The 22,202-nt window shown below is 41.8% G+C and overlaps 1 protein-coding gene across 2 annotated transcripts in view; it reads left to right on the top strand.

Annotated features, from left to right (window-relative positions):
- The window catches only part of adgrv1 (adhesion G protein-coupled receptor V1), an 87,891-nt gene that overhangs the window by 16,456 nt on the left and 49,233 nt on the right, over positions 1 to 22,202 (top strand). Inside the window, exons 18-64 of one of the 2 annotated variants that reach the window (XM_026321575.1) lie at positions 16 to 142; positions 365 to 588; positions 809 to 1,543; positions 2,790 to 3,163; positions 3,929 to 4,108; positions 4,577 to 4,757; positions 4,875 to 5,068; positions 5,196 to 5,325; positions 5,658 to 5,738; positions 6,497 to 6,636; positions 6,761 to 7,126; positions 7,290 to 7,533; positions 7,632 to 7,847; positions 7,933 to 8,148; positions 8,237 to 8,481; positions 8,561 to 8,742; positions 8,864 to 9,362; positions 9,461 to 9,770; positions 10,003 to 10,212; positions 10,623 to 10,753; positions 10,934 to 11,033; positions 11,181 to 11,360; positions 11,510 to 11,673; positions 11,959 to 12,046; positions 12,714 to 12,792; positions 12,878 to 13,016; positions 13,323 to 13,464; positions 13,901 to 14,166; positions 14,341 to 14,516; positions 15,018 to 15,145; positions 15,268 to 15,449; positions 15,586 to 15,732; positions 15,846 to 15,926; positions 16,045 to 16,309; positions 17,208 to 17,330; positions 17,483 to 17,705; positions 17,835 to 18,039; positions 18,215 to 18,361; positions 18,490 to 18,745; positions 19,177 to 19,379; positions 19,774 to 19,950; positions 20,132 to 20,314; positions 20,423 to 20,602; positions 20,926 to 21,090; positions 21,217 to 21,337; positions 21,440 to 21,563; positions 21,683 to 21,821. In XM_026321575.1, the coding sequence (XP_026177360.1) occupies positions 16 to 142; positions 365 to 588; positions 809 to 1,543; positions 2,790 to 3,163; positions 3,929 to 4,108; positions 4,577 to 4,757; positions 4,875 to 5,068; positions 5,196 to 5,325; positions 5,658 to 5,738; positions 6,497 to 6,636; positions 6,761 to 7,126; positions 7,290 to 7,533; positions 7,632 to 7,847; positions 7,933 to 8,148; positions 8,237 to 8,481; positions 8,561 to 8,742; positions 8,864 to 9,362; positions 9,461 to 9,770; positions 10,003 to 10,212; positions 10,623 to 10,753; positions 10,934 to 11,033; positions 11,181 to 11,360; positions 11,510 to 11,673; positions 11,959 to 12,046; positions 12,714 to 12,792; positions 12,878 to 13,016; positions 13,323 to 13,464; positions 13,901 to 14,166; positions 14,341 to 14,516; positions 15,018 to 15,145; positions 15,268 to 15,449; positions 15,586 to 15,732; positions 15,846 to 15,926; positions 16,045 to 16,309; positions 17,208 to 17,330; positions 17,483 to 17,705; positions 17,835 to 18,039; positions 18,215 to 18,361; positions 18,490 to 18,745; positions 19,177 to 19,379; positions 19,774 to 19,950; positions 20,132 to 20,314; positions 20,423 to 20,602; positions 20,926 to 21,090; positions 21,217 to 21,337; positions 21,440 to 21,563; positions 21,683 to 21,821 (9,368 nt within the window). The remainder of the gene's footprint in view (positions 1 to 15; positions 143 to 364; positions 589 to 808; positions 1,544 to 2,789; positions 3,164 to 3,928; positions 4,109 to 4,576; positions 4,758 to 4,874; positions 5,069 to 5,195; positions 5,326 to 5,657; positions 5,739 to 6,496; positions 6,637 to 6,760; positions 7,127 to 7,289; positions 7,534 to 7,631; positions 7,848 to 7,932; positions 8,149 to 8,236; positions 8,482 to 8,560; positions 8,743 to 8,863; positions 9,363 to 9,460; positions 9,771 to 10,002; positions 10,213 to 10,622; positions 10,754 to 10,933; positions 11,034 to 11,180; positions 11,361 to 11,509; positions 11,674 to 11,958; positions 12,047 to 12,713; positions 12,793 to 12,877; positions 13,017 to 13,322; positions 13,465 to 13,900; positions 14,167 to 14,340; positions 14,517 to 15,017; positions 15,146 to 15,267; positions 15,450 to 15,585; positions 15,733 to 15,845; positions 15,927 to 16,044; positions 16,310 to 17,207; positions 17,331 to 17,482; positions 17,706 to 17,834; positions 18,040 to 18,214; positions 18,362 to 18,489; positions 18,746 to 19,176; positions 19,380 to 19,773; positions 19,951 to 20,131; positions 20,315 to 20,422; positions 20,603 to 20,925; positions 21,091 to 21,216; positions 21,338 to 21,439; positions 21,564 to 21,682; positions 21,822 to 22,202) is intronic. The other variant, XM_026321576.1, reaches the window with a different exon arrangement.

Below are 22,202 nucleotides of genomic sequence, written 5' to 3' on the forward strand. Positions count from 1 at the left end.
TGCTTGTGTACACAGGTGATGCTGTTGTGTACGGAGCACAAACAGCCACTGTAGTGATTGAGGCCAATGATGATGCCAATGGGATTTTCTCCCTGGAAGCCATAGAGAAACCAGTTGAAGAGGGCAAAACCAATAATTTTTAGTAAGGAACAGGTCTTCATTTCGCATTTCTTTTGTACACAACATGTTGATGGAAAAGTTCCTAAAGAGCTTTATGTATGGGTGCTTTTTGCACTGTTTTTGAAAAATTAAAAAAGATTTCTTTGACCACTATCCATTATCAAGAACCTGAAATTGAGATTTTGTGGGTTGTAAGTTTTCACCTGCGTTTTGTTACTGAAATGGAGACTCTCCCCTGTCCCAGTGTCCTGCGTGCAAGGGGTCATTTTGGTGATGTTACAGTGTTCTGGCAGCTCTTTGCCAATGACTCTGTGACTCCTCTAGAGGAAAACGAGGAGTTTACCAACACATCTGGCTCCATCACCTTTACTACAGGAGAAGAGACCAAGCCTATTGTTTTGGAGGCCATCTCTGATAAGATTCCAGAGTTCAATGAGTTATTTGTGCTGAAGCTGGTCAATATCTCAGGTGAGTTCAAGATAAAGGTGGTAAAGTTGTCAGATTTATAGTTATCACCTCATGCTGACTTCAAAATTACCAGTGATGTTAAAATTACCATGAAATATTATCTTGAGCTATCAGTTTGGACTGTACACATATAGGTTGCAAAAATGACAGAGAAGGAGGAATTTAATTTATAATTTTATTTAAAAAAAACTTTTGATCTTTTGCGTACAATTTCTTTAAGGTGGTTACCCAGGGGAAGGTGGACGATTGGCTGAGATTTCACTGAATGCCTCGGTTGTCATCCCTTTTAATGACGACCCATTTGGCGTCTTCGCCATTGCTGACAGCAACTTAGACCAAGAAGTAGCCGAAGATGTGCTCTCAGCAGAAGATATGAGTGATGTTACTTCCTTCACCATCCTCCGACAGCAGGGTACTTTTGGTGATGTGCGAGTTGTCTGGGAGATTGTTTCTGGACGCTTCCCAGAGGGCCTTCCTCTGATGGATGACCTGCTCCTTCTAGCCTCCTTTCCAGATGAGGTTGAGCTCAGGCCACATGCCAGGAGGCACCACTCAGCCACAGACACAAGGTTTTTCTCTGGGCTTCCAGGAGCATATGGGACCATCTCCCTTAAAGATGGACCAGCTGCTGTTGGCAACTTCACCTTTTCTGCTTGGCTAATGCCCAGGCCAAACACTGATGGTTTCATAGTCTCCAAAGGAGCTGGGAATGGGACCTTGTATTATGGAGTGAAGGTCCACACTAATGGATCCCATGTCACGGTGATGCTGTACTATACAGTAACAGGATCTAACAATACTCAAATAGCCCGGGCCAGTGCAGAGAAATTTGTAGAGGATAACACCTGGTTACAAGTCATCATTACTGTTGATGATGGGATTATTGAGTTTTTCCTGGATGGGAGCCCTATTCCTGGTGGACTGAAGAGCATCAAAGGAGAGAGCATCACTGATGGTGAGTTGTTTACTGTGTGTGAGGGAAAGACTGTCTGTGAAGGGGGTTTGAAGCATCTTTCTCATTGTTAACATGTGGAGTGACAATAAGTTTTACCTTTTTACATTCATGTACTTTCATGCACATCCTCACACACACTAATGCAAATTCTCTCAAACACACATACACACACCAACCTCTCAGTCGCCTCCTTATTGTTCGGTCTACTGAGAGTCTGCAACGCTTGACTGACCACTTACTTCAGCCCTGCTGGATATTGTTACTGGTAAAAAGACTCACTCGGCATCTTCTATTCTCTCTAATTAATGAGAGACAATAGTGGCAACCTGTATCAGACCAAGCGCTCCCAAAGGGGAATATACTGATGGCTCTTTAGCTAACTTCCATCACAGTAGATATGTACGTAAACATTAATCATGTCATGTGTTATTGTCTTTTACTGATAATTCAACCCACTGTTGGACGGCTATGTGGCTTTGTACTCAGCCATTGCTGCAGATTTCCTGCATTTCTGCCATTTTGTGTAAGCAGAGGAGGCAGTAAGTGTAAGAGCGCATGACAAAAAGCTATGTGTTGGTTGGCCTCTATTTATAATCCCAAAAAAATTCCATTGTTACATGTTACATGCTGGGCCTTATAAGTCGCAATAATCAACAAGTGGGAAAACAGTGCATTCTGTATTCAGCTGTTAAGATCTGATCAGCTCTCAAGCCAACTTACAAGATAATGGACAAAATAATAAGTGATTAAATCTCATTTAGTTAGTGCTATTTTATAAGACAAATTTATCATACTGTTACTTTTAGAGTATGCAAACAATTAATTTGTATTTATACCATGGGAGTAACATTAAATAATTAAAAACAATGATTTAAGACAAAGAAGAATAAGAATCAGTTTTTAAAGTAATCTAGAGGTTGAGTCATGGCAACTGGACTAGTTTTTAGGTCGAAACATGTCACTTCTCGTCCGAGTAGCTTCCTGAAGTCTAGTTGCCATGACTCAACCTATAGATAACTTCACCTGGACGACTGAGAATTTCCACAGACATTTTTAAAGTCATGTAACGGCAACATCCATCTAGCCATTCAATAGTTATACCACTCATAACTTACCACTCATCAGGGTACACCCTGAACTGATCGCCAGTCTACCACTTCACTGAGACACAGCAAAAATCATTCACACCAGATATTTTATAAAATGAAATATTGTATAATGTTTTTTTTTTATGTTTCTTTTTCAGGACCTGCATCAGTGTTTATTGGATCAGATCCTGAGGGCAACCAGCGCTATACAGGCCTTCTCCAGGACGTTCGTTTGTACTATACTAAGCTGAACCGCAGCCATATCTATGAGCTTCACACCCAGCCTGCTAAGACAGACCTGCGTAACATCTCTGGTTACCTACGGTACTGGCAGGACGAAAAGCAGAAGTCATTTGTGGTCGAGGTCAGGGATGATAATGAGGAGGAGGGAGAGGAGATCTTCTATCTACAGTTAGTGGCAGTGCAAGGTGGAGCCCGCCTCCCCCTACCGAGACCCACTGCTGTTTTGCGAGTCATGAAGAGTGACAATGCCAATGGGCTTTTTGGATTCACTGGTGCCTGCATACCTGATGTAAGTGCACAGAGTTTAGCCAGTGGTATTTATTGGACCACATTTCTGTACGTGCCTCTCAATCACTTCTATTATGACAGTAGCCCTTTTATTGTAAACAAGGCTGTTAATCAATTATAAATTATATATGTCCTGCATAAACCCGAATCTGCATGACCACTATTACGGTGACATTTGTCAGCGTCATCACACAGATGTGTCTACAGGGAGAATACAGTGTAGGGATAAAAATACATGCAATGTAAACCCATTGGTCTCTCAGTCCCTGCTGCATATTTCATAAATCTACATGCCTGTCTGCATGGAGAGCACGCTCTCCCTTTTTAGTTGAATTAGATGCAGGGCTCTCATGTTGGCCCCTCTCAGGTAAAGTGACAGCTGGTGAGGCTGCAGCAGGTCTGTCTGTCAGGGCATTCCTGTAGAAGTGGATCAGGAGTTCCAGCGTGAAATGGGAGATCTTCTATCTTGTTCAGCACAACAGGTGGCAGGGCTGGGGATGGCATTCCATCAGAACTACATGATCTTTATATCCTCGACCCACTGGGGATAAAAAGACGTAGAGGCATGTGAGCTATCAGGTGTTCCCTCTCCAAATCACATTAGTAATGTGCTGGAATTAGATTGGGCCATTAATGTAGTTGGTAAGAGGAGCTCATTTAATCATAAAATGCAGTAAGTGATTAGAGATGGGTGCATTCAGTATCGATCACTTCCTCCAGTGGTTCTGAATTCCTTTATGTTTTATTTCCGTGTTTGTCCACATAGACCACTGAAGAAGGCGCCACTATCTCTTGTGTGATTGAGCGTATGCGGGGATCCCTGGACCATGTTTATGTCAACTACACAGTTACACAGTTGGATAACTTGGACAGTGAGATGCCAGCCAATGAGGATTTTGTTAATGCCACTGGAGCTGTTCTTTTCCTGCCTGGACAGCGCTCTGAGGTGTGTGTACTCTATGTGTGTGTGTGTGTGTGTGTGGGTGTGAGTGACTCAATGGTTGGGCCTGTATTAGTGTCATTTTATATAAGCTGGGAAAGCATCTCTTGAGTTTATCCATGACCACTGAACACAGTCACTTAGTGAGTAAAAACAATTGTGACATATCTAGTGTGCACTGTATTTACACATTGGTATATGAACAAATACATGTGTCCAGTTTAACAGCAGTGTCACCACAATTGCCATGTTTCTTGATAACCAGCCCCACCTAGTGGTTGGTTGATTTTTACTTCACTGAGGAGCAACAGGTGCCAGCTGATATTTACACAATACAGACACAGCATCTACATTTGAACAAAACATTTGTAATATTTTCAACATTTCTAAATCAAGCTCTAAATGGGGTGATATATAAACAACAGCACAGCTTGGTTAGAAAATAAAACTAATGACTGCACATCTTTCTGGTAGGTACTGAACCTGTTGGTGTTGGATGATAACCTCCCAGAGCTGGCCGAGTCTTTTCAGGTCACACTAGTGTCAGCAGAGTCCAGTGATGGAAAACCAGGCTCCACCCCCACCAGCGGCGCAAGCATCGACCCAAACAACTCTGTTAACACTGTCACTGTAACAGCAAGTGACCACCCATACGGTATGTGTTCACATGCTCAAAACCCAGAAATGGTGTACTTTCTGTGTACTTCTCATTACATGATTTCTTTAAACCATCACACTACCACAAATATTTATATACCCTTCTTTGGTCTAGGTCTGCTGCAGTTCCAGACCAGCCCCCCAGGAGATGGGTTGATCTCTCCAGCATTAGAACCTGCCCACATCACTGTTTTGGAGGAAGCTGGACAAGTCCGTCTGCCAGTGGCCAGGGCCCAAGGCCTCTTGGGAAGGGTCATGGTAGGATATAGGACAACGCCCTTCACAGCATCCAGCCCTGAAGACTATAAGGTTAGTTTCCACTGAAGTCTTTAATCGTACTGATCTATTAGATCACAAATTGATAAACTAACAAACATATGAAGAAAGAATACAGTCTGTTTCACTGATTTTCTGTTTCTCTGCATATCCCCGGCAGGACTCAGAGGGTGTACTGGACTTTCTTCCAGGGGAGAGGTTCAAATTCATCAATGTGACCATAATAGACAATCCTGTCCCTGAGCTAGACAAGATTTTTAGAGTGGAGCTCTTCAATGCTGACGGAGGAGGTAAGAGCTTTTATCCCACCCAGAACCATGACAGTAAAGCTCAAGATCATTTTTCTTTGTTAGTTTTTATTAGTTTGGCTCACAGTTTGATATACAATATCTTGGGCCTAAGAACTGCTTTTTGTTTTTTTTTTTGAGTTTTTACAGCTGAACTGACTGTGTATTCTGCCCTGCTGTTTTTGTGTGTTTTGTGTGTTGTGCTCCTGTGTGCTTCCTCATGCCTATCCACCAATTTGGCTACCTGCATACTCTCCTCCGTGTTTGCCCTTCGATCTCTCCTCTTCTGGTGGGATTATGACACTTATTTAATCCTTGTGTGTGGGATCCATCAGTGGATCAGTTTCTGCGTAGTGAAGGGAGTGGTAGTGGAGAGAGTGACTCAGATTTCCTCCCTCCATCCTATTATCACCATGGTAAGTTTCCCCTGCCTTTAGCCTCCAAACAGCATATTGCCACCATTTATCACCCCCTATGGTTCAGTACCTCATAGTCAGGTTCTGTTATGGACCAAGTCACATGCTTCTGCTGCTGCTGTTGACAATCAATATTTTAATTAGATATTCATCCTGTGTCACCATTGTATGTCATCAAAAAGTATTTCTTTAGGAATAATATTCAAACCAATATTACTGAAATTTATGGTTCAATTGCACTTGTGAGCTTCCTCTTGCATACTATGCAAAAAATCCTCCCTAACACTTGGTCTTTGTCAGCTTGATCTTGTGCATATACACACCTACACACATACACACACAACATGTAGGAGAGTGCATGCACATGCCTGTGTAATGAATCGTGTGGTATTTACATTGTAGTATTACCCCTGTGAGAAGTACCCAAGGACAAGGATGTGGGAAAAGCAAATAGCCTTTCTTAGGCAGAAAGTGACTGACATCAAGTGTCTGCGCTCAAGTGTTTTATATTTTGTTGGACTGCTACTTATTATGAAATAATCTCTACAGACCATTTGAAACTTCAATTTAGCATGATACTCCTGACCATAACAACACTTTATTTATTGTTTAGTGTGTATTATTAGTAATTATATATTTATTACTGGGCCATATATATCACAATCACAGGTTTGATTAATTAAAATGATGAAACCCATAAATATTCAGCTCTGACACTAAAAAGTAATACAGGGTCATATCTGGTATTTTGTGTGTAGCAAACTTGGGAGTTGCGTCCCGCATCACAGTGACTATCAGTGCTTCTGATGATGCCCATGGAGTGTTTCAGTTTAGACCAGAATCCCTCTCTGTCAATGGGACAGAACCTGAGGATGGCCGCAGCTGTGTGATCTTGCAGGTCAGTGTAATACACAGTTTAAAAATTGGAAAATGCCCATAAATATGTGTCAAGATGTTGACATTGGTCCTAGTCGTTAAAATATGGTTTATGTTCAATGTGTTCTTTTTCTGTTCTCTCTAAGGTGGATCGGTTCTTTGGTGACCTCTCCAATGTAACTGTGTACTGGGAGGCTGATCCCACTTCTGAGGGGGAGCTCCTCAGCAGGTCTGGGAGCATCACCTTTGGTATAGGACAGACATTAGAGAACATCGTCATCTGTGTGGCCCAGGATCAGGTCCCTGAGTTGGATGAGAGTTTCACTGTGTCTTTGATTAATGTCTCCCGCGGTCGCCTGGGTGTTCAGACATCTGCTACTCTGACTGTGCTCGCCAGTGACGATCCTTATGGTGTTTTTGTATTTGCAAATGTAACAAAGTCTGTGCGTCTTCCTGAAGCTGACACGACGCTCTCCCTCACCATTTTGCGACAAAGAGGCCTCATGGGTCAGGTGTGTCCTACTGTAGGTCGCATATAAACTTAATGGGTAGTAAAGAAATACAAACCACCAGGATTCTGTATCTTTGACTTTGAATAAATATGTAGACAAGAATGGCAGATATTCGTGTGTGGTAGCTGTACCAAATGATATTCTCTCATTTGGATTTGTTTAGGTGCAAGTTACATACGGGACACTAAATGAGGCAGATCCAGAACCTTACAGGATCGCTGGAGTGGGTCGAGCTACTGAGGGGCGGGATTTTGTTCCTCTCCAGGGTTCTGTTGTGTTTTTGGCTAATCAGAGTGAAGCAAACATCACCCTCCGAGTGCTGGATGATGATGATCCAGAAAGAGACGAGGTCGTGTTTTTGAAGTTGATCAGTGTTCAGCTAATCAAGGGAGAGCAAGAAAGACTCAGTATGATACCGACACCAAAATAATTTAAGATTATATTTCATAATACTTCAATCATACTACATGAAAATTATTAAATATCTTCTTTCTGTTCCTTCCAGTTTCAAATTCCCCTTCTTTGGGCCCCAGGACCGACACTGTAGCCCAGGTGATAGTGGAGGCCAGCGACAGTGCTTTTGGAATCCTCCAGCTGTCGGCTTCTGCTGTCAGTGTAGCTGAACACTATGTCGGGCCCATAATAAATGTTACACGGTTGGGAGGAATTTTTGCTGATGTGTCTGTCAAGTTCAGAGCAGTGCCTTTGACTGCCAGAATCAGTAAGTGTTGTGCATGGATTATGTATTTTTCTGTTGTGATTTCTGTGGGAGCAAGCAGGCCATGTCCATGTGTGTAACCTTATAGGCGAAGACTACAGCGTAGCATCCACTGATGTAGTCCTCCTAGAAGGGGAGTCCAGTAAATCTGTACCCATCTATGTCATTAATGATGTGGTCCCTGAACTAGAGGAGACCTTTCTCATTGAGCTGATCAACCAGACCACTGGAGGAGCTCTCCTGGGGGAGCTCACACGTGCCATCATCACCATACTGCCTTCTGATGACCCTTTTGGTGCATTTGGTTAGTAGGCAAGATACAGTATGTTTTCAGTGTGTTCATTGTCTTTTAGACTGCATCTGGTTAAATACTTGGGTTTATCTCTCCTTAGTCTTCCAGGCTGTTCCAGTTACCATAGAGGAACCAGACTCTAACTCCGTTGAGGTCCAATTTCCTATAGTGCGTAATGCTGGTACTATTGGCACAGTAGTAGTCCAGTGGCAGGCCACTGTGAATGGTAAACTAGCCCTGGGGGACATCAGACCCACATCAGGAGAGGTGAAATTTGCTCCTGGAGAGACCATGAAAATGCTCAGGGTGGAGATCTTAGCTGATGATGTATCTGAAATCACTGAGGTATGAAGCTAAAAATGGCATTTGATTTATTTTGCATAATTTTGGTTGCAGTGGGTATTATAATCTTTGTCTTTTCTAGATAATTAAACTGGAGCTTACCAGTGTCAGTAATGGAGGAAACCTTGGGGCTGATACATCTGTTAACATAATAGTGCCTGCCAATGACAACCCGCATGGGACAGTGTACTTGGAACAGTCTGTTTATCGTGTTCAGGAGCCATTAGAAGGGATTTATACAGCCAATATTACTGTCCGCAGGAGGTACTTTTAATTAATGTTTTTATTTAATAATGTTTTATTATTGTTTCAGTAGCCCTACTGACATTAAACCACCTTTTCTTATCCACTATTTTTTTCTCTGTTCCCATTCCTTTTATTCCAGAGGTGGTCACTTTGGTCGGTTGGAAATCATATACAGCACCTCTGACATTGACGTTGTTGGCTTGGTTCAGGCTGATGCTCAGAAACTGCTGATGTACTTTGACCTCCCAAAACAAGGGGTTCCATCCTCTGCCTCCCTTATGACAGTTAACATCACTGGTCAGACTGACCCCCTGGCTGCATGTGCTGCTGCTTGTTTGAGACAGCGAGCCTGCCAGGCCTTCTCTCTGTCTTTAGGGGTGACCCCAACATCTTGCACTTGGGTGGTTTCAGGAGCTGACCAGTTGACGTCTAAAGCTCAGGTTATGACTTACGTAAAAAACGTCACCGCAGCTGCTGTCCTGTTCAGTGTCCAGGCTGTCTCAGGGAGTGATTACACCTCTCTGACAGCTCAAAGTGCCTTCATGGAAGATGGGTCTGGATTTGCCAACCTCACAGTGCCAATCTTGGCTGATATATTCCCTGAATTGGATGAAAGCTTCTCCATACAGATCTTAAAGGTAAAATACAAATGTATATATATGTCCATTTATATTTCCTGCAGTTTTCCTGCAAGCTGTGTATAATAAATAAAAGGTTATCAATGTGTTGTTTGAAGGTAGAGCTGAAAAATCTGACTGTGGCACCGAAGAACCTCCCCTCAATTGGTCAGCCAGACAGAGCTGTGGTGACCATAGGAATGAATGGAGATGCATTCGGCGTATTTTTGATATACAGCCTCAGTCCCAGTGCCACTAATAAGGGGCTCTATGTGGAGGTTCGAGAAGAGCCTGCCGTCGTGGTGCCTCTGGTTATAGAGAGGAGAGGAGGAAATCTGGGAACTGTCACGGTGGAGTGGAGGTTTGTTGGAGGAAAGGCCACACCAGATGTTGACTTCATTGGGACTGGAGGAACTCTGGTCTTTGATGGTATGTAGATTGATCACTGATTATCAACAGTATGTAATTTTGTAATTCTCTATCAAGAACTTTGTAAAACTCAACATTTTGTTTGAGTGAATCACTTGGTTCAGTGAATCTTGGGCTTCTAGACATGATATTTAATGGTTTTTTTAAATTCTCTAATAGCTATTGCAATAAAAAGGACCTTAGCTTGTGCACTTGACCAGTGTTAAATGTACTTTATTCTCTGTGCCTGCAGGGGATCTGAAGAAGACAATAGAGGTTGTAATCAGAGATGACATTGAGCCAGAGGACAATGAGAGCCTCATGATTGGTCTTGTTAATACTGAGGGAGGAAGTAGAATCCTGCCCAGCTCTGACACTGTAACCATAGTGATACTGGCTAACGATAATGTTGCCGGTATCGTAGGATTCCATCCAGCCTCACGTTCTGTCATCGCCAGAGCAGGTGGGTGGTTGTTTGTGGGGCATCTCATGGCTCAGTGGTCAAAGCACATTACTGCAGCATCCACAGACTGAAGGGAAGTAATACTATTCAGCAATAGGTGGACGTCTGTTACTAGCTTATTTTATTCAAGCTTAAGTGACTGAAGTCTCCCTGAGTAGAATCCACAAAATCACAGAACTAGAGTTGCTTCCACAGTATATATGTAATGGAGTTCAGCCATTAATGGCACAGTTTCTACAAACCTTAAAATATTAACTCAGAGATTGGTCATCTACAAATGAATTGTTAAAACTAGTTAAATTACATTCTTTCCATTTGCTCACATATTATCAAATAATAGGGTAAAAAAGACACAGTAATTTAGATTGCTCGAAGTGCTGGGGCTGAATGAATTGCATTTCATATTTCAGGTGAGAGACTGTCTTTACTAGTGTTGAGAACAGCTCCAGGACTCGGTAACATCACTGTGGACTGGACCGTACGAGGGCCCCTTGTACACCAGACCTTTACCCAAACCTCAGGGACACTTTTCTTTACTGAGGTAAATACTAGATGGACACCACTGAACACTCACATCATAGTGAAGCATATTTATTGCACAGCAGGGGGATGCTATGCTTTTTCTGTGGGAAATCAACTAAAAAATGATTACATTCAAATGGTACAGCTGTAGTTTGGCGTCTGCAGTAGAAATTATGTATTTTGGGTGTGTCTCCTACAGCGTGAACTAAATGAAACCGTAGACCTGCAGCTTCTTGATGATGCGACACCAGAGAACAAAGATGAATACAAAGTTAATCTGTCCAACGTAAAAACGTTTGGTAATGTATACGTTCCTAGAATCCTTGTGGATCTTTTTGTTTCATAATTGAGCATGAAAATGATTAAAGTATGCATGAAAGAAAACATACCTAAAAATAACCCTGGTCAGAATTCTTACAGGTAACCCTTCTCGTGACTTCCCTCAGGTGTGGTGGTGACAGGCCAAGCTGCTCTGGATGTTCTGGGCAGTGAGGCGATTCTTACTGTGGACACCAGCGATAAACCGTTTGGGCTGCTGACCATTGCCCCATCATCCCTCAAGGTGACCACAGAGGAACGGGAACGAGTTATAAACATCTATGTCAATAGAGAGTTTGGAGCTTCAGGTAAATGGGTCAAGTATGAATACAAAAACATGTCCCCTGTTAATTCATCCATTTTCATTTCCAAGTAGTAAATACTACTTTAATTCATTTCTTAAGTATATGTATGTTGTATTATGTAACTGATATTATGCTTAAATGTTTGTGTAAAGGAGCAGTGAATATCACCTACGAGGTTATAAGAGGTTCTCTACAAGACCTGTCGCAGGTAGAGGGTGCTCTTGCTGAGCCAGGACAAGACTTCACCTCTGCTACTGGCTCTGTAATCCTTCAGGATGGCCAAACATCTGTCGCCATTCCTGTCACCATACTGGAGGTAAAGGCCATAGCTGTCTTCCATTCTTTCATTCAGGCAACTTGATACCTAAGATGACTGGTCAGAAGAGAATGATTTTTAAAACACCATTGTGGCATGATTTATCTTTTCACTGTGCCTTATCACTTTTTTTCTGATTTCCATAAGTGTTCCTGGTTTGTGGAGTGTTAACATGTTTCAGGATGATACCAAAATTCAGTTGCATTCTTTCTGATGCAAGCTGCAGTTCCTTGAAGCAGATTTGTTTGAATGTGGAATTTAAAAGTTTTCCATTTGTTTGACTAGGACGACATACCAGAGTTGCAGGAGTTCTTCCTGGTCAACATAACATCAGCAGTACTCATCACGACTCTTGCTACTGTTCCTCAAATAGGTATGGAGCAATTTGATGTACAATATTCCTGAATGATACATTAAACTACAACATTGTAGATGACTTCTTAGTAGTTACAGCTACTGCTTTTACATAATCCAAACCACAGTCCAATCTATGAATGAGTAACTTTAGAAAGTGATGAGTAAACAAAATACTACAAGTAGAGCAGCACTTGGAGGCTCCCAGAATACTACTGGCCTTCTGCCTGGAGACACACAGTAAACACACTGCCGCTCTTTTGGCAGCAGTCATTATGTGGCTTGGATGTTGAAATTGATGCTTTCCATGATTGAGGAAGCCTGGGTATTTGGTGGGAGACGAGTAGCACTGTGTGGTGAAGAGAGAGAGAAAGGCAAACTAAACCCTGCTGGCCTCCCAGTGTCTTGGCCATAGAGCCAATGGGAGAAGACTGCTCAGGGGATCATAAATCAGTCCACCCAAAAAACTTGGTTGCTCAATTTCCCAAGCCACTTACAGGAGACGCTTCTTAGCTGTAACGCTTCAGTCAAATGTGCCATGACAGAAGTTTGATCCTCTGCAGCTTCCTCTTGCACAGCATGCTGTTGGAGCTTGTGCTGTTTGTACAGATGCTGCTTCTTAATACCATTATTGAGAGTCTAAAGGCAGTCACATGTTTCTTCTTTGTATGTTATGCTTTCTGCAGACACCCAGGGTTTGGTGGCAGAAGTCAGTATTGCTGCTAATGATGGAATTAGAGGAGTCATTGAATGGACCAACACCATGTAAGGAAAGCATCCATAAACAGCTGATGTGCTAATTTGCACACACTCCAATTAAACCATTTTTCTTATCCAAATATCTTCCCAGGTATGAAGTGAATGAAACAATCGGAACAGTGACTCTCGTGGCCTACAGGAACAAGGGCACATATGGGAATGTCTCGCTGTACTTCTATGTTCAGAACCTGGAAGCTCAACAGGGACTGGACTACAATACCAGTGAAATGGTAGGTCAAACATGCAGTAGGATTCAAGCATTCAAAAATTACACACAAAATCATAGACTTACGCATTCATTTACACAGAACATCATATAATAGTTGTAGCAGCATGAATATCAGAATGGGATAAAGTAAGGACAGCTGGGCATTTCACCTTTCATTCTAAGGAACTCTTCAGTTTTAAAGCACATGAATTGAAGATGTTTCTTGGATGAGAGCCAAAATCAATTGACTGTTAAGACATGGATGGTTGAGCCTTCACTGACATGCAGTAGTAGTCGTTTTAAACTAAAACTCATTCTATCCACCCAGATGCTCCAATTCGTTGATGGTGAGAGACATAAGTTTGTAGAAGTGCAGATCCTCGATGACGCGATTCCAGAGGGGGCCGAAAGATTCCAGCTCATTTTGTCCAAACCTTCCCCAGGACTGGAACTGGGCACCAATACCACAGGTATAGATGAGTCGAATATAATACAGTATAATATCAGAGCCACTTCAAGAGAACGCTAGTCAGACCGAAATGCTGATCTGTGAGGGAAATTTGTCAAAGGAGGAGGACCACAGCCAGCAGCAAAGTGCTGAGGTCCTCCTACCCATCCAGGTCCTCAGACAAACTGCAGCCAGAGTAAAAACAGAGTGGAGCGATCAATAAAAAGTCACTGTAAAGGAGGTGCACAATCTACATTTTCTTTGCAATTGGACAAGATCTGATCTAAGGCAACATCACGCTAAAAATAGTGTAATTTGAAACAGAGAAGACACACGTTAATGTTGTGCTACTATACCTAATTCTATTAGTACTGTGACATTATTGTTTCACTTATACAGACATTATTGTTCTCATCTATTCACATTGTATGTAACTATGATACTATTCTCTTTTACAGCAACCTTGAATATCCTGGCCAGTGATGATGGACATGGTGTTATTTCTTTTAACACTAGCAAGCATTTCTTATTAAAAGAGCCAACATCTGTATCAAGGCTGAGTGAGACTGTGGCAACACTGTACGTGGTCCGGAGCCCTGACGAAGGCACATTTGGCACCGTAACAGTTCAGTTCACCATCACTGATGCTAACGGCAGCCTAGCAGAGGCTGATCTAATGCCTGCACAAGGTTTTGTGGTACTGGAGGATGGAGTCAGATTTAAGGTGAGGGAAAAGAGATTTTAGTGACGCCATCCAAACACATACAATACACGACATGTGGTCAGTCTGCACTTGTTTTTCATATTAATTGCAAAAGTTTATTTGTGTTTGAGATTAATCAGAAGTTCTTTAGTCTTATTTAATTTTTATTAATTACCATTATTATTATTTTTACAGATGGTGGAGATCTGGGCAGTACTGGATGCTGAGCCTGAAGTGAATGAAACCTTCACCATGACCCTGTCTAACCCAACAGGAGGTGCAAGGCTGGGTGATCAACTGCAGACTCTCATCACTGTCCTGGAGAACCTGGCTCCTTCTGGCTTGTTCCGCATAAGACCTACTCTCAACAGGTTTCAATACAGTTTTAACATCTGAGACTTTGAATATTGCAATCACTTGCAATATCATCATATCAAATATGGATGTGTGTAGCTGTTTAAATGTGTACACACACATCCATCCACCCATCCATTATCTCTACCCACTTATTCCTAACCAGAGTCATGGGATCTGCTGGAGCCTATCCCAGCTCTCTTTGGGTGAAAGGCAGGGGTACACCCTGGACAGGTCACCAGTCCATCAAGGGCCACATAGAGACAAACAACCTCACACACTCATACTCACTCCTATGGGCAATTTAGAGTCACCAATCAACCTGACATACATGTTTTTGGACTGTGGGAGGAAACCAGAGTACCTGGAGAAAGGTCCCAGATGAGTTGCATACCCTGGACCTTCTTGCTGTGAGGCAGCAGTGCTGATCACCCAGCAACCATACTGCCCTGTGTACACAGACATATGCACACAAAAACACATATATGTAATGTCACTCATTGTGTTTTTCTCTCCAGAACTACCACAGAAGTGGTTGCTGGCGAAGGGAGCACTCCAGTCTTTCTTACCATTTCTCGCAGCAATGGTCTGGAGTCAGCGGTCAGCGTGGAATGGGAGACTCAGTCTGACACGGCTGTTGCCTCTAGTGAGACAATGTTTTAATTCAGAATCACCCCAACAGTCATGAATAAATTCACCTTTCAGCTGTGCTGTTACTTCCCCTTTCTTTCCAGTGTGATTAAAGTTTTTTCATCTTATTTCTTGTAGAGGGTCCTCTCCCAGTAATGGGTGTTTACCAGAGCTTTGAGGACAACCCCACCTCTTCTTGGTGCTCACTTCCAGAAGACCCTCCCTTCTTGGCTGTGAGGCTGGATAGGAGGCCCATTATTGGATCCTCCCACACACTGGCCACAGTGTATCGGTGGCAAGGTGTTTTTGTGCCAGTAGAGGTAAGCTAAAAGCACTGTCCATCGCCTGGCACATGATGTCAGTACTCTAATCACATATACTTGATAGAATTGGAGTGAATCCCAACAATGAGCTTGTTAACAGAAAGATTTTGTTGTCTTTTTTTTGTCATTATAGTCTGTAAGGATCCAGAATCCAGGCTCTTGTGTTGGGTTTGCCTTGAATGGTTCTACCTACATCGGCATTACACATCGTGGCCCACCCTTCTCCGCTGCTGCCAACCTCAGCATCTTTAAATTGCAGAAGGACCTCAATGTCTCATTGGTAAATACAGTATAAATGCAGCCATGGTACAATGTTACTATCACATTCTTGTAGATTCGTATAACACCATGGCACTGTCTTTTTGTTACTTTAATACAACTGGATTTCTTTAGGAACAAACCTTGGCTGTTGAAGCTCTGGATGTGAAACATTTTTCCACTGAAGGCAGAGATTATCTAATAGCATCAAGCCAGGTGAGGCTAACTGTTCTATGGCTTCAAATAAGGTTAAGTTATATAAAGCTTTTAATCCCTCAGTTATAATAAATGAAAACAATAGCTCTCTCTGAACAATTTTTTTTTCCTGCTCTAGATTTTTGTTTGGACTGGAGGCTCCTTCATTCTTCTCCAGACACTTGATTTCAGAGAAGACATTCTGAGTGTGACTCCTTTCACTCGGGCAGCTGTTCCCTACCTGGTGGTGTGCATAGACAGAGAGACTGTCAGCTGTCTCTTGCTTCAATGGACCAATGGGATATTTCAGAATCCACAGCTTTTGCCAGTCTCTGGCCGAGCCAGTCAGGTGGCAACAATCAACCCAAGAACAGAGGACATTCTCCTTTTGGTTGTTACTGAAGGTAAGCTGTCTTGTTTTTATGCCACGTAACATCAGTGGATGCTAGTAGGTATATTTTACACATTTAACTACTGCCTGTCTCTTTGTATTTGTATTTGAATTAAAATTGGTGTCAAGCAAAATTAGGAAATTTAGAATTGATCAGCCTGTTTTGTCAGAGTGTGGGGCAGGGGTTTCATCCATCCAGCCATCCATCACCTATACCCACTTATTCCTCTATATGGTCACAGGATCTGCTGGAGTCTGTCCCAGCTCTCTTCAGGCCAATGGCAGGGGTACACCCTGGACAGGTTGCCAATCAGTGGTTACATACTGTTTATGAATAAAATGGGAGTCAAACGCACTTAGTCTACAGTATGCTGAGGGGTTGGTTGTGTTTTCACAGTAATAAGGTGCCATTTTCTGTGATTGTATTCTCAGTGTACTTTCTGGTTGATGGTACAACAGACTACAGGCTGGACAGGCTACACAAATAAAGTTTGGTTCAAGGTTCTTTATTTTTCATTTACACATTACATACAAATGATGTAATGTAGTAGAATCAGTGATACTTTATAAGGTATGTGTCTGCTGCAGACAAATTCTCCTTGTTCTGTTGACTCAACCAAGTTGACAAAATTCACAATGTAGGCCAGATCATGTATTTATACTACGCTCTGTATATTTTGATGAGACATAATCCCTCTGAGTCTGCAAAAGTGGTGAGTTCAAATGTGTTGTGGTTCTGTGGGAAAGGCCTCAGTGTGGAGGAGAGCAGAGCCACAGAAGGACTCAGAGGTTGTAATTTGTCAGTCTTGGGTGTGTCTTTCAGACCAGTCCTTACTCTACATAAATATGCTATTCCAGCATGATTGAGTTTAAGCCTCTGTGTGTTATTGTGTGCTTGTGTCTTTCTGTAGGTCTCTCTCCATCCTGCGAGGTATTTCAGTGGAGATCAGGCCAGCCTTCACCATATTATATTCAGTCCATTCCTCAAACAGGCCTCACCTCTCTTCACCCCTTCACTGCTCCATCTGGAATCAGTAAGCACAAATTGAATTGTGCTGTTTTGTAAAAACATCTTTTGCCATTTGTATCCAGTTGTGTTTGTTTATTAAATTGTGTGTGTCTGTTTATTAAAATGATTTGAGCACACTTCATGATTATATTAGTGAAATATGTTTCTTCTTCATAGCTTATGCCCTGCTAGCTGGAAGAAATGGCTCATCACTCTACTCGTGGAGGTCTGACGATAACCTGTTTGTCATGATCCTAAGGGTCCCTCCGGCCGTTAGCTTCCAATCTCTTATGGTGCCCTCACTCAACACCACCAAGACCCTCTTGGCTTCAGCCGAGGAGAATAGCTCCAATGTTTATGAATTCACTTCTGTCTCCAATCAGTCTGATTTCATACCCAGGTATTCAAATTGTTTTTGTAATGCAGGCTAGTTTTTGTTCCAAAAAAAACAAGCCCTGCTGAAAGAGCTAGAAGAAGCAAAGTTAAAATGCATGTTGTTTTTGTCTTCTTTGTGTTACCTCACATTCAGTTTTGGGGAGTTGCAGTTTGCACCAGGTGACAGTGAGCTAGAGATAGCAGTCAACGTCATAAATGATGACATCCCTGAGGTGCGAGAGTACTTCAGGGTCAGCTTGAAGAATCCAAAGGGCGGTGCTGAAATTGGATTTGGCGGTCAGGTGACCATAATTGTCCCAACCAACGATGAAGCCCATGGAGTCATCGGCTTTGCTCAGGTAATGAGATAAATGTTTTGATATTAGACAGCTCAGTTTGTCCAGTAGTCATCATATTGCAGTCATTGCGTTAAACCATTACAATACCAATACAAAACAATGTCTTGAAGAATTTATGGAAATGATGGTATTTTTTTAAGCAATACCACATTCTGTTGTCATTGCCTCTCTACAGAATTCTCTGTCTATGGAGGTAGAAGAGTTAGAGCAAAATAACCAAATTTCGCTGAGTGTGGAGAGGAGAAGAGGGACTTTTGGTAGACTAACTGTTCACTGGGCTGCAAGTGGTAGCCTGGCAGACATTTACCCCACTTCAGGAGTGGTCAGTACACCTCAGCCTCCAATCATATGTATAACATAATACTTTATATATTATTTCAAAATAAACAATGACAAATTTATATTGCAACCTCACAAATATGTAGAATGAAGTTCCAATTTGTTTTATAGGTAACTTTCTCAGAGGGCCAGTCGGTGGCCATCATCTCACTTACTGTGGTAGCAGATGGTGTCCCAGAGCTGAGAGAGAATGTCACAATCACCCTTATGGATGTCAACACTCTGGGGCTGCAGGACCTGCGACAGGCTGCGGTCATCGACAAGCAGCGGGCACAAGCTCTGTTCATCATCCTGCCAAATGGTTCTCCCTATGGGGTGATTGGATGGCACCTGGAGTCCCAGTTTGCATCAATAAAAGAACCACAGAGTAAGAATCTGTGTGGAATCAAATACATTAATTATTGAATATTTCAGTAGTTAAATGTGGGTTTTTACTTGATCACAGTGCAAAGTATTTAAATGTACTGTAGTTTAAGCTACATTACTGGTAACTTATTTAACTACACTCCTCACTAATTATTATTATTTACTCTAGTTTATCAACTTTTTTTCTAAAAACTAACCAAATACTAACTCTTGTTCTTAAGATTTCCTAAGAAGCTAAATACACTAACTGTAAAGCCTATTTGCCCTGATTTCCAGTATGTGAAGTTATGTAGGATTTGTCTTAATCTGTGAATTGGAGTCTGTCCCAGAATATCAGATAAGCCTGCACAATAGAGTAACATAGCTACACATTGTCTTTGTGCTTTGTTTTAAATATGGCTTATGTAACCTCTCATCTCTCCTACCCTGCAGGAACTCCACTCAATGTGACTCTCTCCATAATAAGGGAGCAGGGCTCTTCAGGTGAGGTGGCAGTCCATTACCAGACCCGGCCGGCTCTGTATCAGCCCCCATCAAACCAAGCCACCGCAGGAAAGGACTACACTGCCAAAGACGACACTATCATCATGATAAATGGTGCTACTGTGGCCCTTGTTACCATCACAATCCTCCCAGTAAGTTAGACCGTTCAATAATAGAGAGATTATTTAAGTTTACTTAAGCCAAGAATGTGTTACAAATAAGGCCTGTTTTTTGTCTGTTGTGTTTGAGTTTATTTTTCTGCAAAACATGCAAAACCAAGAAAGCAAGTACAAATTAAAGACTGGAGCCATACAAATTTGTGGTGAGCATTTTAAGCTCCCTGTAGTTCTTGCAATAATGTGTTATGATTGTATAAATCTTGTACATTTTAAATCTTGCCAAATTTAATATCACTGCTGTTTGTACATTGAAATGCTGCCATTAGCACCAAATGAATATTAATAATTCTCAATGTTTATACCAACGTATTTTACCCATTTTTTTTTTAGCACATTTTAGCATATTTATGTATATGTGTCTTCTAAGGATGACGTTCCAGAGCTGGAAGAGAGATTCCTGGTGAATATCACCAGTGTTGAGTTGGTTAGAGGCTCAGGTGGGGCAGGGCAACCCAGTGTGAAGAGACCTGGTATGGAAGTAGCAGAGGTCATTGTCATGGAAAATGATGACCCTCGAGGAATTCTGCAGTTCAGTGTTTCTGAGGTGAGAACACATCTTCAGTCATCTATGCAGCAATGACTTGGACATAAAAAATCCTAATGACGATATAAGAATCAAACAACTTCTCAACTGAGAAAATATTTAAAAAACTAAGTGTAACTAATGGATTTGTAATTGATAATGATATTTGACTGTAATTAACTGACTAAAATATTTTGTGCAGACCACCCGTGAAACTGTGCTGGCATATGAGATACCCCCACCAGACAACGTCCTCTATTTGTCAGTGGTGCGACTTGCTGGTACAATTGGAAGAGTAGTTGTCTACTGGGAGGCTCAGCCATCCACTGCTGAACTTAATGATTTCAGCCCCACATCTGGAAACATCACCTTTCAAGATGGACAGGTACACTGATAAATGAACCCATCTTAAATACCACATGAAGACATGAGGCTGTCCACAAGTTATTGCTCAGTTAAAGGTCTCTGTTTGTTTCTTCACTTTCATTTTTAGAGAGAAGCCAGAATTGCTATCACAATCTTGGATGATGAACAAGTGGAGACTTTGGAGACCTTCACAGTGAGTTTGCTGCGTGTGACAGACGGTGCCCGACTTGGAGAAGTGACCTCTGTAAATATCAGTATTCCACCCAACGACTCACCACGTGGACAATTTGGATTTGAGAAACTGGAGGTAAATCTAAAATAATTGTTATCGTCATAATAGGGATACAACTACTCATGATAAAGGGGAAGCATATAATAATTTTTCTGTTTCGATATAATGGAAAAATCATTCAATTCATTTTTGCCATCACCAGTAAATTTATTAGAGGCACGATATTTCATGCCTGAGCAAGGTCCATGTTCAAAAAGTGTCCCTAATAATTCAGTACCATCTATATGCAGGAATTCAACTTCTTTTTTTTAAATAAATTCCTCTTCTTGTCCACTGGGTGTGGACTAGACACCAAATAGATTGAATGTCAAAAATAATCTTATTTAATTCTCTTTAAGGTTACTGTCAGTGAGCCAGAGTTTGTGAATGACCCTGCAGCTGTGGCAACATTAACAGTGCAGCGTAGTGCAGGAGGCAGGGGAGCGGTCACACTGGTGTGGCAGCTGGAAGATCGGGCTAATGAGGACCTCTCACCTTTCAATGGCACCCTGGTCTTCACTGAGGTATCGCCTGATAGTGTTACATTAATATTTTAATTGAATGATATAGCCAGAATATAATCGTAATACTTCAATCAGTATGGTGCAAGTTTTTTTTATGACGTCTGCTATACTTTTCATACTTTACAGACTGATTTTGTGAAGATGATTGTGGTTAGAGCCCTTGCAGATACTATACTGGAAGGAGATGAGCATTTCACTGTCCGGCTTTTTCCTGCTGAGAGTGGTGCTGTCATCAGTCCTTTAAATGGTCAGCCCTTATGAAATCAAACATTTGAAGTGATTAAAGAAATTTATCATCATTCATCTTCCTCATGTGTCCTTTTTCTATGATCTGTCATGTGCAATCCAGGTATGGCCACCATCACTATCAGGGCCAACAAGGCTGCCCTGGGGATTATTGGGATAGCAGAGTCCTCCAGGAACATCCTCATTGGAGAACCTCAAGGAGATTACAATGGTAGTGCTGTGATCAGGTGAGATAAACATACTGCATCACTAACTTGGGTAGATAGCTTTAACTTTCACTGCTTCAATTTATTAATCAAGAATGTAATGTGTAAAGTTTTGTGTGTGTTTGTGTGTATTCCCCAAGCCTTGTGCGAGGGCCAGGTGTGTTTGGAGAGGTGCAGGTGTACTGGAATATCACTCCAGCTGTGGTTTCTGAGTTTGAAGTGATTTCTGGCACCGTGACCATGAGAGACAGACAGTCTGATGCCACCATTTTTCTGAAGGTACTGAGTAATGTGGGTTGTAAAGTTTATTGAAAAAGCTGTGTATTGTCTGTACCTGTGTAGAGCATCATACTCACACTCGAAACAAAATACATGATCATAATGACTTTCTGCAAAGCACTTCAGGTAAGCATCAGGCAATCCCAAAGTCAGAGTCTATTTCTCCTCCATCTTTGTTTTTGCCTCTTGTCTCTTATTCCCATCTGCAAGAGGATCTTCAGATGCCAAAAAGATACATTTATTCAGTGTGTTATAGGTGATGCAGTGAAAGAATGTTAATTTAAAAAAAACAGCACAACTTGCCAAGTCATAAAAATAATCTGAAGTCACCTGCTAGACATTTCAAAGACGCTTTTACATGGGAACACTATATCCAGCTCT

The sequence above is a fragment of the Mastacembelus armatus genome, chromosome 9 (assembly GCF_900324485.2).
Source record: "Mastacembelus armatus chromosome 9, fMasArm1.2, whole genome shotgun sequence".
NCBI lineage: Eukaryota > Metazoa > Chordata > Actinopteri > Synbranchiformes > Mastacembelidae > Mastacembelus > Mastacembelus armatus.